The sequence below is a fragment of the Pholis gunnellus genome, assembly GCF_910591455.1.
Source record: "Pholis gunnellus genome assembly, chromosome: 19".
In the NCBI taxonomy this organism is placed as follows: Eukaryota; Metazoa; Chordata; class Actinopteri; order Perciformes; family Pholidae; genus Pholis; species Pholis gunnellus.
Genome location: NC_136546.1, coordinates 4,533,714 through 4,547,907, shown reverse-complemented (window position 1 = coordinate 4,547,907; position 14,194 = coordinate 4,533,714). Strand labels below are relative to the sequence as shown.

The window sequence follows — 14,194 nt, the reverse complement described above, 5'->3', positions numbered from 1 at the left end:
AAACGGGCTCGGAGGGTTTCGTACCCGGGTGAATGTAGATCTCGGGCTGCTCGCACAGCGCTCTCTTCCACTTAAAAACTCAGCTGGTATTCGGTTGTTTTTAGTAGCAGCCAGCAGGTTCACTGCGCCACATGTCAATGAGTCACCGTATGACTCGTTGTTGTGGACAGGCTCGGGATCTCGTCCCGCACAAGTGCAGCGTCGCTGTGATCAGTGAAAGCAGAGCTCCTGCGATCGATGTGCACAGTTGAGTAGCTTTACCACCGGCCTGGCTGCATCTCAATATGCAATATTAAACCACCATTTTAACTGAAGCACCCTGCTCCCACTGGAAACACTTTAAATGCAAGTTGACGAATCGTGCTTTATCGACCTGAAAACGGACATCAACAGAACGCTAGTTCAAAGTGAGCATTCAAGAGCGGCTGCTTCCTCTTGACCTCCTGTGTGTCTGTGACTCAGAGGCCCAACACAGTGGCTTCATGATTGCTACTTGACAGCTGGTAAATGGGAGCCTTGGACACACACATGAAGGCAGCATTGGTCCTTCCAGTGATTGGCGGCTAACTGCCCAAAACCTCTGGCAGAGTCAACAAACAGACCAGCCGTAACCTAAATTTACCAACAGTTGGGTTAAATCTGGTCAGCTTTTCTCACTTGAAGCAGCCCTGGGGAGAAAAAAAAATGTATTTCTGAAACGGCACACAAGCCCATTTGGTTCACCAGATGTTCTTAATTTGGAATGATGATGATGATGATGCTTGTACAGGCCTTGTTTTAAGTAATACCTCTGGAATCCTTAACTGATCATCATTAACATATTTCAGTTTTTTATTTCTCAGCGTGGTAATATATCTAAGACTACAGAATGAAATATTTACCAGTAATCTTAGTGTCAACAGCCACATAGAATCTCTTTCTCTGTTTTACATCATTGAAATTTGACATCTCCAGGTTCTGGTTTGGACTTTTGGTAGTGGCACATATTTCTATTAAATTGTGTGTACATTAAACATCCTAGTTTAAAAACTAGATGGATAATAGGCTAAATGTATAGATGTAAGAGCATTGGATGCAGAAATACGTTTTGTAATATTTGAGCACCCAAACTACAGTAATATAAAATGGTAAACTCTTAAGTAGTATTCTGTAGTTATTTTGATAGAATAAGAATTTTCTACGGAACATGTTCTTGCAGTGTAACTAGTTGAAAACTACACATTCATCGTTTGGCCTGTGTACTTTTATTTTTCTTGGATAGGCATCACAATCCCAAAAGGTTTGGCCACGTCTGCCTTGGACCATAGATGACTGTAATAGACATGTTTCACTATTGTCAGACGTTAAACAGACGCGTTTATCAATTAATAAAGAAAAATATCAGAGTAATGGACTTCCTTCAATTTCCTCTATCTTGGAAAATACACCAACATTTTTGTAAATACACAAAAGAACAAACCATGACTTATTGACATAAAAAAATTGCAAACTGACATTTTCACGAGTTATATTTGTTCGGATACTGATTTGAAAAAGATAAGTGAGTTGACAGTTTTCACTTGGAGTGAAGTGGTATGCTGACTGTGCTTGTTTTAAAGAAATAGGAAGAACGGGGGCTTTTGTGACTCAGGGCCGCATCACTGAATCTGTCAGGAAAGACAGGAAAATGTCTTTATCTGTCTGGTCCCCCCCCTCCTCCCCCCATTCCTGGTGCTCGCCAACAAAATCTGTCTCAGCCGCATCCTGCGTTTCCCATCATTTGCTGGTCCACACCTCGTCATTGGAGCGTGTTGCTTTGGACGGAGATCTGAAGGCGTGTTCTCCGGGCAGACCGAGAAGCGGTCCCAGAGGCCGTCCAAGCACAATAGGGTCCACCCAGACATGCAGAGACGGGAATAATAAATAACAATATGTGGAGCAGAAAGCCAACAGTGGTGGGGTGTTTGGTCAGGCCAGAGTCCTGCTGCTGACTCTGTGCTGCCCCGCGATATAAAGTGCTCAGACATGCATACAACTGCTTTACATTCCCATTTGAAAAGGTTTGCATTGCCCTTTTTTTTTTTTCTCGACTTGGATTGGTTGGGTAAAACAATGTCCACCCTCCTCTTGGCCCGTGGCAGTATTTGGAATAATAATGCACCAGTCTCAATGAACGCCAACAGTTTGTAAAGTTGTTGCCTGCTTCCACGCACGCTACGCCAATAAGGTGTGAAAGTACGGTCACGTGGTTTAAATCCTGAATGTTTTATGGCTGGAAAAAAATACCTTCTATCATGTAAGCTATCGTTTCTGGGAGTTGGTTTGGAAAGTTTAGTTTATTGTGCTATACCTGCTCAGTGAGTCTGTGTTGGGGCTTGTCAGCTGGCAATTAATGTTTCCACAACGTAAGGAGAAAAAGCTGCACAGTGTTCACGCTCACGCGCTTTCTTTTCACTTATTAATTTTTGCTTTGTAGAGCGGTCTCACCCTTTTTTATTCAAATTTTCTTTAAAGAAACCATAGAGAGCGATTAGTGGTTTACGATAGGTCTTTTCATGTGTCTATGGTTTCTATTTTAAGCCCAGGCTTTGGTCCTGACATATAATGCCCTGAGGAAAGTAAAGCAGGGGGGCGGGCCCTCAGAAACAACTGTTGTACAGAGGTGGAAGATTATTGCACAGCCTCTCACTAAACAGCTGCAACTTTTGGCTAAATTCGTACCTTCTTTTTTGTTTTAGTTTTTTAATCCATGTGGTGAATATTTAATGTAGTGGTGTAACGGACCATTGTTGATCCGTATAGATCCCCCCCCTAACCACGGATTAATTACAGTTTAATGTTAACCATCACAGTGTGTAATAAAGTTTTACTGACGATCGCTACACAGTCATTCAGGACATCAGTATTTATGCTTTTCTAGTCGCCGATCCCTGATAATGATAATGTGTCACGTCAGGCGGCAACCTTCGGTTCTGTCGAGTGAAGTCAATGCGGAAGTGTCTTAAAACTTGCATTCTCTCTACTGACCAGCAGGGGGCGACTCCTCTGGTTGTATAGAAGTCTATGAGAAAATGACTCTACTTCTCTCTTGATTTATTCCCTCAGTAAACATTGTAAACATGAGTTTATGGTCTCAATCTCTAGTTTCAAGTCTTCGTCAACACAGCATGGTGTTCATTTAGTAAATCATCGAGTAAATACTCCTATAGCACATTTTTGTTGGAAACCTCATGAAATTATTCATGATTAAAGTATTTAGCAAAGCAAAGTACTTATCATCATCACATCCCTGCTTGCCTCCACCAGCACGAACTCCGGTCTGTATTATTTACGATCAGCCTGCTTGGGAATCACTTTCATGGTGTTGCAATGTTAATGTTCATTTTCAGCCAGTCACTCTGGTAATCTAGACCAGACGCTTTGTTGACTGTGCATTTACATCTTTACTGCAGTGTGTTTACTTAAACTGCGAGTGCTTTAGCTCTTTGGTACCAGAACGCCGCTCTGTGAAGATAAGCTCCTTTATGTGGCTATGGATAGTTGACCCGCTGCTCATCCATTCCCAAGTGGACATGGAGTTGGATGATTGTTCATGTCATGAATCCATTATAAGAAGGAAGAGAAAAGTTCTCTCTGAGGGTGGCTAGACTAACCACACTTTTTTTTTTTTTTTTTATCATTTATTGTCTGGAAGCATTTTTCTTATGCATTCTCTTCAGTTAACAAGTCAGCAGATGTCCATCTCCTAAAGGCTGTGATGATCAAACAAGCAGGATTTCAGCTGTGTCAAACCTTTCAGATAGAACAATGATTGTTAATAAATCACTGTAGTTATTCAAAAGTGAAATACATATTTCAGGAGTGTTTGTAACAGCCAGTTCTGTTTGCAATGCAAATCAGAGTGGCTGTCTGGCTGAGAAAACCTTGCATGGTGTTTAAGATGAGATGATTATTTGCAGAAATGCACCAACAAAAAAGCAGAAAAAGCTAAATAATGTAGGTTTGAACGCATTGAAAAACAGCAAATGTGTCGGAAATGTATTCAGCATCTTGCTAAGACTGTAAGAGACATTACAGAGTGCATGATTACAGTGAGATCTCCACAGGGTTTATTCACCTGTCGTTCTTTTGAAACCATCTTTATTCCCTGGTGGCGACCTGTAGAGGAAATGCAGACAATGTCCAGGCAAGGGAGCAAGTCTTTGATTCTATAGACGGATGTTGCAGATGATGCGTTCAATTGACTCACCCTGGATAAATAAAAGTCAAATAAAGGTTAAAAAAAATGTGCTGCCAGACCATAAGTAATGCAGTGCAACAGTGGTAAGTTCATCTTTTCTTTTGAAGGACCATAATAATCAGTGGTTCTTGGAAACCTTTTTTAAAGTGATGCGATGTCTACACATGAGTCACGATGACCCCTGTTGTCTGCGTTATCAGTTCAACTAAAGAGTGATGTTCCCTTCTCATTCACATAGAAGAAGTAAAACAATCCAATAACTCACAGCATAAAAGCAAATATTTGAGAAGACAAGACTGTCTGTTTTCTTTCCTTCATTTCCTTTTATTGTTAATTATTTCGTCTTTATTGTGAGCCCCTAGACCGCTGCTCTCAGCTAACAGCGCTGCCTCAGTTAACAGAAGGCCCCCCAGACACATTTTGCTTGCGGCCCAGGTGACTGCAGGTGAGAAGCGGCTTCAGGGTCTACGACGGAACGCACACATTTGTACTTTAAGGAGCTGCTGCTGCTGCTGGGTGAGCGCAGCAGTCTGTTTGCCCACAATAACTTGTGTTGAAGAGGAGGGAGGAGGAAGGGAGGACTGAAAAGTGGGAGGGAGGTCGGAGTCGACTGGTGTCTGAGCCCAAGAACACACACACATTCTGACACACACACACACACACACACACACACACACACACACACACACACACACACACACACACACACACACACACACACACACACACACACACACACACACACACACACACACACACACACACACACACAGAGAAAAGCAAGCTGCAGCAAGCGCCCAACAGCTTCACCTACTTGCCACTTCTAAATACCCCCCCCCCCCCCCCCCCCCCCCCCCCTCCTTTCCTCCTCTCCTCCTCTTCTTACCTTATACGGCCAAGACAGACACAACCGGCCGGGCAGCTTTTTTTTTACAGATACATTTACAGTGTTTACAGGGGAAAACAAAAAAAAAGAGGTTGGACTGGTCCGGTCCATTGACTACGCGGCGCTCCTCCACGTTCCTGAGACCTCCCAGTTTCCCACAGTGCCTTGGGAGGGGTTGGTCGACCTGGGGAGCTGGTGCCCTCGCCTGCTTCCAATAAACCACCAGCTGCAGGCTGCGGCACTGAAGAATTTTTGATTTCCTGCACACACACTCACCCCCCCCCCCCCCCGCCCCCCCCACCCACCCACCCACCCATCATCACCAATACACACACACACACACACACACACACACACACACACGTGCTTGCACACAAAGAACTCCCGAAAACCCTGTTTTCAAAAGTGGGCAACTAAAAGCCGAGCAGGCCCGTCCTGCAGAGCTGATCCCAGATCTGCGTGCACCGGGAGGCCCAGGCTTCATGACACAGTTGAGTGCAATTTGGGTTCTGCACATAAAGTGTGGTTTTGTTTCTGTTCTCGAGTCGTTGCCTGGAACAAAAGAACCGCTTCATGTGTGGGGCTCGTGTGCACGCTTCACAGTAAATGTGTTGTCTTCTAGTGTCGTCGTTATTATGATGAATTTAAATGAATACAAATGTATTTTAAAGTTTATTGCAATCCTCGTATACATATGGGTACATGCATGACATTTAACCTCTGGCCCAAGGACGTTTAAGGGAAAGGTTATTGTCTGAAATGTATTTTATCTCGGTAATGTGGAGAATTTGTCATTCTGAGCACATTAACTGGTAATAAGATTCCAGATTTATGCTCTCAGCCTGGCCGGACCTTTTCAGAGATGAAGTTTCAGGATGTTTTAAGGCAATCTTGTCGAAGACGCACAACCGTTTCAAGTTTCCATCGATGACACAATCGCAGTTTATCTTGAAGGTTTATTTTAGTTGGACGCGTGACATTAATACGGTGGGAAATCACTTTGATTCAGCGGGTCACAGCTTTTTTTGTGATGACTCGAAAAGCTCTACCGTTAAGACCAAGTTTCCATGCAGGCCTGCGCGTTGTTACGCTCCGGGGGAGGCAAGGTATGGCCTGTGGTTCTTCACAGTCATTGAATCAGAATGAAATGAAAAAACAATACAAATGTAGGAATCGAGTCACATTCTTTAAGCACGTTGTGCGTATATGAGTAGCTCACAGGAGAATGAAGAAGGAATGGCATGAGAGGAAGTGCAGCACACACTTGGGACTGCTGCTGTTTGGCTGCTTCCATCAGGGCTGCAGGCGAACCACACTGCGAGTGCATTACGACAAATTCAACCCCCTCCAGTGCGTTCTTTGCATCCTCGGGCGTAAATTGCCGTCTGATATTTGACTTATTGACGGCTCTGTTTTGCAACGCTCAGGTGCAACGTTACTCACTCGAATATTAGCTTTGTTGCAACAGCAAGATCGTGACTCATGTTGGTCCTTTTCGAGTACTTTCAGCAGTTTGTGTGCCGCTCTGTAGTGCAGTATCTTGTGAATGTGTGTCAGTGTATGCACCACACACACACGCATGCACACACGCGCGCGCATGTCCGTAGTTTCTTTGGAAGACTGGGGCGCCTGCCAGCGGCCCTCAACAGCGTCCACTGCCAATTAGTCCCTTTTTTTTATTTGTTTAAGTTCTGCTGGACCAAGACGCAGCAGTTAGACATTCCATGCAGTGCCTCTGGGCCGCTCCTTAAAGCTGCAGAGGATGTTCCTGATTGAAGTTCACATGGGATCCCTACTGTTTCCACTGTGTTCAGTGTTTACCACATTTGAACCACCGATTCGTCGGAAGAGTCGGTCTGACGATGATCAGCGCAGCCGCACACGATCTCGATTGGAGCATCATCCAGTCTCTGCACGGCGAAGAGAGAATGGCATGACATTTTGTTGTGTGTGTGTGTGTGTGTGTGTGTGTGTGTGTCCAGCAATGTGTAGCCCCTTTGTTTACACCAGCTTGTTGTGTGTGTGTGTGGGCTATCGCAGCGCCCCCTGTGCCAGGTGCTTGGGTCGCTGTTTCTGCCAAAAAGGCTCCCGTTGATTATTTGTACATTTTTATTTAGGCTTTAATGAATTTGGATGTTTTTAAGGTGCATTCGCTCTGGCGGAGTGAATGAGCCTATTGATGGAGCATGGCAGGCCTGCTACTTGCAGAAATGAGTGTGGGACTGTGGGTCAATGCTTTGGCATGGCGAATAACGGCCCCAGCAATAGAAGCTTTGTCTCTATCTCTGCTGGCAGCACTGCGCTGCCCCGGGCCCTGTTCCACCAGCTCCTCCAGGGACCGCAAGGGCTAATCTGCCCCCCTCGGAGCCCCCCCCCCCCCCCCTCCCCTCTTACACACACACAAACACACACACACGGGCCGGCCAAAGGTCTATAATTCCGTACAGTGAAGAGGTGTGGACCTTTTTGTTTTAGAAGCCAGGAAACAATCTAACCACACTGTTGACCTGCAACTGGGTCAGCAGCCAAGTAGTGAATTTCCTTTCCCACAATGGTTGAGCGGCCCGAGCACAGCCTGAATGGCGGACTGTTGATCTCTGGCTCTGGTGCAGTGACGTCTCATCCCGGGTCTGTAGTTTTTAAACACGTAGCTGTATTAAGCTCCAAAAAGTGGTGTGTGTGAAGTTGAGCACTCTAAAGGCCTCGTTTGTAGACTTGATCTGCTGGAGGGAGATGGAAAAAGCTTTACTACTGTAATCTGAGATGTGACAAACTGTCCTCTGGTTCGCATTTAGAGGCTCTCCATGCTGCGTTTTGTGCTTCTTATTTTTAAACGAAATTCATCCCACAAGTCTGGTGGCATAATTGCAAAATCTTAGAATTGCTTGTATTGTAAAGGACCCCCCAAAACAGCACCTACTGATCCAGAATAGGTTTGTAATGGTATACCGGTATCACGGTATTCTATCGTATTTAAATTGACAGTTATAATAACATGTACATGTGGATATCCACGGTATTGATAAGAAGCTGTGTGTGAGAGTTAAAGGTACAGACAGGACCAGTCTGGCTGGGCTGTCACACACACACACACCTACAGTACGTCTAGAATAATCAGGGGACTTTATTTTAAATGTTATTTTTCCTTTTGTAGTTAATTTAACATGCTACAGTGGTTTTTGTTGTATCACATGTTATAGTTACATGCTACTTTTACAAGGTTTATAATTCTTTCCTTTTTAAAGGGTCATTTTAACTCAATAATAATATTGATCATAATAAGTGTAATACCGTTGGTTATCGTACCTTGAAAATCTGGCAGCAAAGCTAATTTTCAACAGTTGCAACACTTTTTCAATAAAAGTTTTGAATAGATTCTCCCAACCAGCAGGATCCTATTGACCCAGAGCAGCGTCTGGCAGTCTGTCTGAGGTCAATTGTGGAATAGCCTCCACTACTGTAAGCTATTCTAACAAAATGTTACTTTTAGCGAGATTCCCCAAGTGAATTTGTTTCTGCTAAACAGTTACGCAGTGTATATGTCTAGGGCTTTTATTGTGAAAGGTAAGAATGGAAGGAGTGGATCTGGAGGTTTGACTGTAGCTCAGAAAATATAAAATGCATAGCCTTCCTTCTGTGGTGGATCTCTGAGTTCTGCCTGCTGCCCGCTGAAGGCCGCTCAGGTTGAGCACGCTCTCCGATCAGTCAGACCCTCGGTAGCTCAGGTCCCTGAGCTCAGGCTCCTCCTTTGCAGCTGGCGCCCCACTATAGACAGTAGCCGAGTGGCTCCTCTTCCTGTTATCAGCCACAGCTACATACAGATGCTCTGCGAAGCCGATTTACGACTCTTCGGTTATGGCACTACACATCCTCACAGCTTAGATAAGACAGAAGCGCAGCTGCTCGGATAAATACTTTGTCTTCCTGCTAGAAATCTTGGCCGGTGTGATTTTGAAGCTCACTCTTGACTTTTCCCTCATCATTAAACTGTTCGTTCAGGTATTTCAGACGTCAAAATGTACTTCCTCTAATGCGACGCAGTTGTCGTCGAGCAGCTTCTCACTTGTTTCCCCTCACACTGTCCCCACAGAGCAGAACACAGGGCGTGTGCTTTGAATGTCAGATCTGAACCTCCCACAGGAAGATGTTTCCAAAGAGTGCGGTCAGAAGAAAAGTGTGGGATAACACAAAGGCATGGCTGTCAAGTTGTCACGGCTGCTCTGTTCTGCGACACTTTCCTGTCTGTATTTCCTCGGCCCTTAGCGTAGTCGGGTAGCGGTTGGAGAAGGGAGCTTGTACCTGGAGGCGTGCCGGATGGAGACTAACTTATTTTTAAAACCCTGGGTCAGAGCCTCGGCTGCTGCAGTGAAGTTGCGCGGTGGCTAGTAGTGTAATAGTGCGGTTGCCTTGGCCAGCTCCCAGGTGTGAGTATAGGTTACGCGTAGAATGTGGAGAGGAAACAGTCGGGCACCACTGTCACTGAACACTTACCATTCACTCATTTATTCTCACCAGGCAACATTTAAAACCCACATTTTGATAGTTTATTAGGTACAACTTGGTAAAAATGAAAGCCGTGTAATACAACAGCCCTGCGATAATACTACCTTATTATATTTTTGTCCATCCAGTCAATTTCAAGGAGGCTAGACTAAATATTAGAAATGCATCTCAGCATAAATCATAAGATTATTAATCAACACACAGCAGCGTGTCACAGGAAGGGAGGTTTTGGTTGTTGGCAGTTGAACAGACAGCTGTTCAAATCGGGTTAAATATAACCTGGTTTCATTTCGGTGGTTATAGAACACTCTCCTGTTATGGATTTTGTGATGATTAAGTCGATGATTTATTTCTGGTCAAAAAAAGATTAGGAAACCAGTGTTAAGCCATTCACATCACTGGTGAGCACTGGGTTTATCTGAATGCAGATTTGGGGGCAGTTGGACATGGCAAAAGGACTTGGATCACTTCAGTAACCCTTTTCATGTGACATTAAGGTTATTATGCTAGCAACAGTCCCGTCATTACTCAAACACATCCACAAAATGATGACAAATAAACGCATAAGGAAGAATTCAAACAGGAAATGTTTTCTCGAATTACAATGCTGCACACAAGTCCACAGCGCCCCACTTTTGTCTTGCTTCTAAACACATGAACTCAATCTATTAACGGGTTCCACTGTGTGTGCAGAAAGTTTTGCTGGTCGGCCCTTTGGAAAAAGGATAAATATCGTTCCACATTCCTGTGTGAGACTGGGGCAAACGCAGTTTACAGCCCTGCGGCTCTATCTTCGCGCAGTGTCAGAAATCATTTCAGATTCTCAAGGATCAACTGTTCTACAGATCTGCTTTACGCTGGAGCTCAACAGATCTTTACACTGAGATTTTCCTCCAGAGTACACTACTCCCCCCCCCGTCCCCCCCGTCCTTAATTCTGTAGTGTTGATGTTGAGATCAATTGGATAGGCTGGTTTCCAGTCGTCAGTCAGAGGTGGTTTCCTCCCTCTGCTACTCTTTTATTAGGGAGCTCTGTGTGGAGGAGAGCTTCTCCAATGAATGCCATGTATTCTTGTTGAGGAACCGTGAACTTTTGTTTTGAAAGTTCCCCAACCGTAATGAAATCGACAACCCTCAAACGTCTGACGGATGTCTTGTAGAGTGGACTTGCAGTAGACCACATTGGCGCCTTCTCTGCCACTTGGACATTTTTTAGTAATAAAAAAAACACAGACTTCTCCAGCTCATGTTACTTTGTGAAGATTCCCTTCCGACTAGAGGAAAAAATTACATTCTGTAATATGTTTTTTTTTTTTTTTTACAAAAGTCATATGCAGGGAACTTTCTCATCGGATGCTTTCCTTTGCTTTTAGAAGATGTTCAAGATGAAGGCGGTTTGCTGCCACGACTGACGCCCCAGCGCGCTGAACAGAACGAGCAGTCCTGACCTGGCAACATACGAATGGCCCAGGGAAGCCACCAGATTGACATTCAGGTTTTGCATGACCTGCGCCAGAAGTTCCCTGAAGTCCCCGAGGGTGTTGTCTCCCAGTGTGTTCTGCAGGTGGGCTAGTTCAGACATCTTGACCCCAGAGGTGCACATGTGTCTATAGTACTAGTTAGAAACCACGACATGGATTATTTTTCCCACACTATCCCACACTCTACATATCTTGGTCACAAGATTAACAAACATTTTTGATGAGATCTGTTAAATGTTATGAGTTTATGTATAGAAAAAAAGAGATATAAAGCAGATATATTCTCATCAAATTTTGTAATTTTTCACTATTGACGTCAACATCAGACTGGGCTCAGCCGGGCTCTACTGCTATAGTGGTGTAACGGACCACTGTCCATCCGTGATCCGTACGGATCCCCCCTCACGGTTCGGCACACGTTAATTACACAGTTTAACGTTAACCATCACAGTGTGTAATAAAGTTTTACTGACATCGTTATCCGCCAATATTTAGTCAAATATGCCATCAGGACGTCTGCATTTATGCTCTTCTTGTCGCTGATCTCTGATGATGTTACATGTAAACAACTAATCCGTGTTTAAATTGACACGAGGAGAACAAAGGTCCGTTCAGTTACATTGTGATGCGTTCAGGTTCTGTTCAGTGAAAAGGAGTATTGGGCGAAGGTCAATTATAACGTTATCATGATGTGTTCACGTGTGGTCTCGTAAAATGTAGTGTTGGTGAGAAACTTGAATACATCCAGTTGTTTGAAGGAGATATTTTCACAGCAACATGAATATATATTAGAGATGAATTATGACCTGTTTACATTGTCTCTAAGCAGCTTATTATACATCATTAAAACTACTGATGACAAGATTTATTTTAATCACAAAAAATACAATCTTTTCTTTCCTTAACATTTGTTGTTTTTATGAAGAAAAAAACCCGCTATAGATGTCTATCACAAAGTAAAAGGATAACATTTTTGATGGTTTACACGGACTTAAGAGCAGTTGAAATGATTTTTGGAACGTTGGCAAAAAATAAATCTAGAGCCTTGTAGACCAGCTGCTGTAATCAAAGAACAAAGGGATCTGTATCTGCCAATATGGATCAACAATGTTAACGAGCCAGTTTGGAATGTTTTTTATTTGATGGTGAAACGGTAATGATTAAAAACAGGTGTGAAACGTTAGGATTGTCATCTGAAACACTGATATTTCATAATAAACTGATTTCCTCTGTCTCTCCAACAGAACAACAACAATTTAGACGCCTGCTGTGAATACTTGTCCCAGGTCAGTCCGGGCTACCTGTACAGCGAAGAAGGAAACCTCGGCTTCTCCGACGACCCCGGCTTCGTCAGGCTTCGTAATCACATGACCCAGCTGAACCTGGGCCTGCAGTCTCAGAATGTGCACGTGGCCCCGGTCCGGGACGGCCTGAGAATGAACGGCAGTCGAACTCTGGCCCACAGCCTGAGCGACGGGCCCCTCCAGAAAGGCCAGGCCCCCAACAGTGACTTCTTTCAGCCGGAGCCCCAGTCAGCCCCAGTGCAGGTGCCCTCCAGCATCAATGTGTTCGGTGGGATGGAGCCCACACGGAAACCGCAGCCTCCACAGCACCTCGGACTCTACCCTCTGGGTGTCAAAGGGTCCGCTATGGGTGTCCAGCAGGCCCCGCGCTTCAACCCCATCACCGTGACGCTAGCGCCCCATATCCAGACGGGCCGCAACACACCCACTTCTTTGCACATACACGGCGGTCCGCAGCAGGGCCTCGGCAGTCCACAGGGTAACTCTATCTACATCAGGCCCTATGTCAGCCAGTCTGGTACGACCCGGCAGAACCAGCAGCAGGGAGGCAGGGCCCAGTACAGCCCCACCTCCCAGCCCCAGCAGCAGATCTACCAGATCTCACACCCCTCCTCCCTGTCCGGCTCCTGGTCCAGCCCTCAGCACGCCGCCTCCTTGCATACCTCACAGCACCAGACACAGGGCCACCAGACCTCTCACGTCTACATGCCGATCAGCTCCCCCACGAATCCCCAGGCGCCCTCCATCCTCCCCTCTGGCAGCCAGGCCTCTTCCTCCGGCGTCTCCTCGTGCTCCTCTTCATCTTCCTCCTCCTCTGTCATGCCCACCTCCCTGTCCACCATCAGCCAGTACAACATCCAGAACATCTCCACTGGCCCGCGGAAGAATCAGATAGAGATCAAACTTGAATCTCCCCAGAGGAGCAACTCCACAACCACGACTGCCGTGCTGCGGACAAGCGGCGGGCCCCGGTCCTCCTCCACGTCGTCCTCCTCCTGTCCTTCCCCTTCCCCCTGTTCAACCGGGGTGGCCACTGTCCCCAGCACCCCTCTCTCCATCGGAGGCCCAGGTCTGAGCCGCAGCCAGCCCACTGTTTACATCTCTGCCAGCCCGCCCACTGCTGCTCCCGCTCCCTCAGAAGACGCCGTCGTGGCCTCAGCCGGCTCCCGCTCTCAACCCAAGTTTTACATTTCTGCCAATGCCTCCAGCGACGACAGTGGGGGTAGGAACCCTCCCACAGTCTACATCTCAGCCAACCCTCCCTTGCAGGGGCCCTCAGGGGCCAGGAACATGGGGGGCCAAGTGAGCATGGGCCCCGCGTACATCCACCACCATCCACCGAAGTCCCGCGCCTCTTTAGGAGGGGGAGGCACGGCTTCTTCCCCGCGCGTGGTGGTGACACAGCCCAACACCAAATACACTTTTAAAATCACCGTGTCCCCCAATAAGCCCCCGGCTGTGTCCCCCGGAGTCGTGTCCCCTACGTTTGAGCCCAACAACCTCCTCAGCCTACCCTCAGACCACCACTTCGTGGAGCCAGACCCCCTCCACCTCTCAGACCCGCTGTCGCCACACAGGGAGAGGCCGAGCGAGCCGCGCAGACTCAGCATGGGCTCCGACGATGCAGCGTACACACAAGGTGAGCAATGCCGAGTCGTCACTCTCATCCTTATCCCAGCCTTTATGCCCGACCAAAAATAAATAAATAGAAATAAAAACACCGCTTTGCAAAAATACATTGCAAAGCTCTCAAGCCTGCAAGTGTGCGGATACATTTCTGTCTTGTTAGAGCGGTTTGTTTC

The 14,194-nt window shown here is 46.1% G+C and overlaps 1 protein-coding gene across 5 annotated transcripts in view; it reads left to right on the top strand.

Moving 5' to 3' along the window:
• The window catches only part of tab2 (TGF-beta activated kinase 1 (MAP3K7) binding protein 2), a 34,495-nt gene that overhangs the window by 12,302 nt on the left and 7,999 nt on the right, over positions 1 to 14,194 (top strand). For 4 of the 5 annotated variants that reach the window (XM_079180284.1, XM_079180280.1, XM_079180281.1 and 1 more), the window contains exons 2-3: positions 10,981 to 11,171; positions 12,333 to 14,031. In XM_079180284.1, the coding sequence (XP_079036410.1) occupies positions 11,070 to 11,171; positions 12,333 to 14,031 (1,801 nt within the window). In that variant the 5' untranslated portion in view covers positions 10,981 to 11,069. The remainder of the gene's footprint in view (positions 1 to 10,980; positions 11,172 to 12,332; positions 14,032 to 14,194) is intronic. The other variant, XM_079180283.1, reaches the window with a different exon arrangement.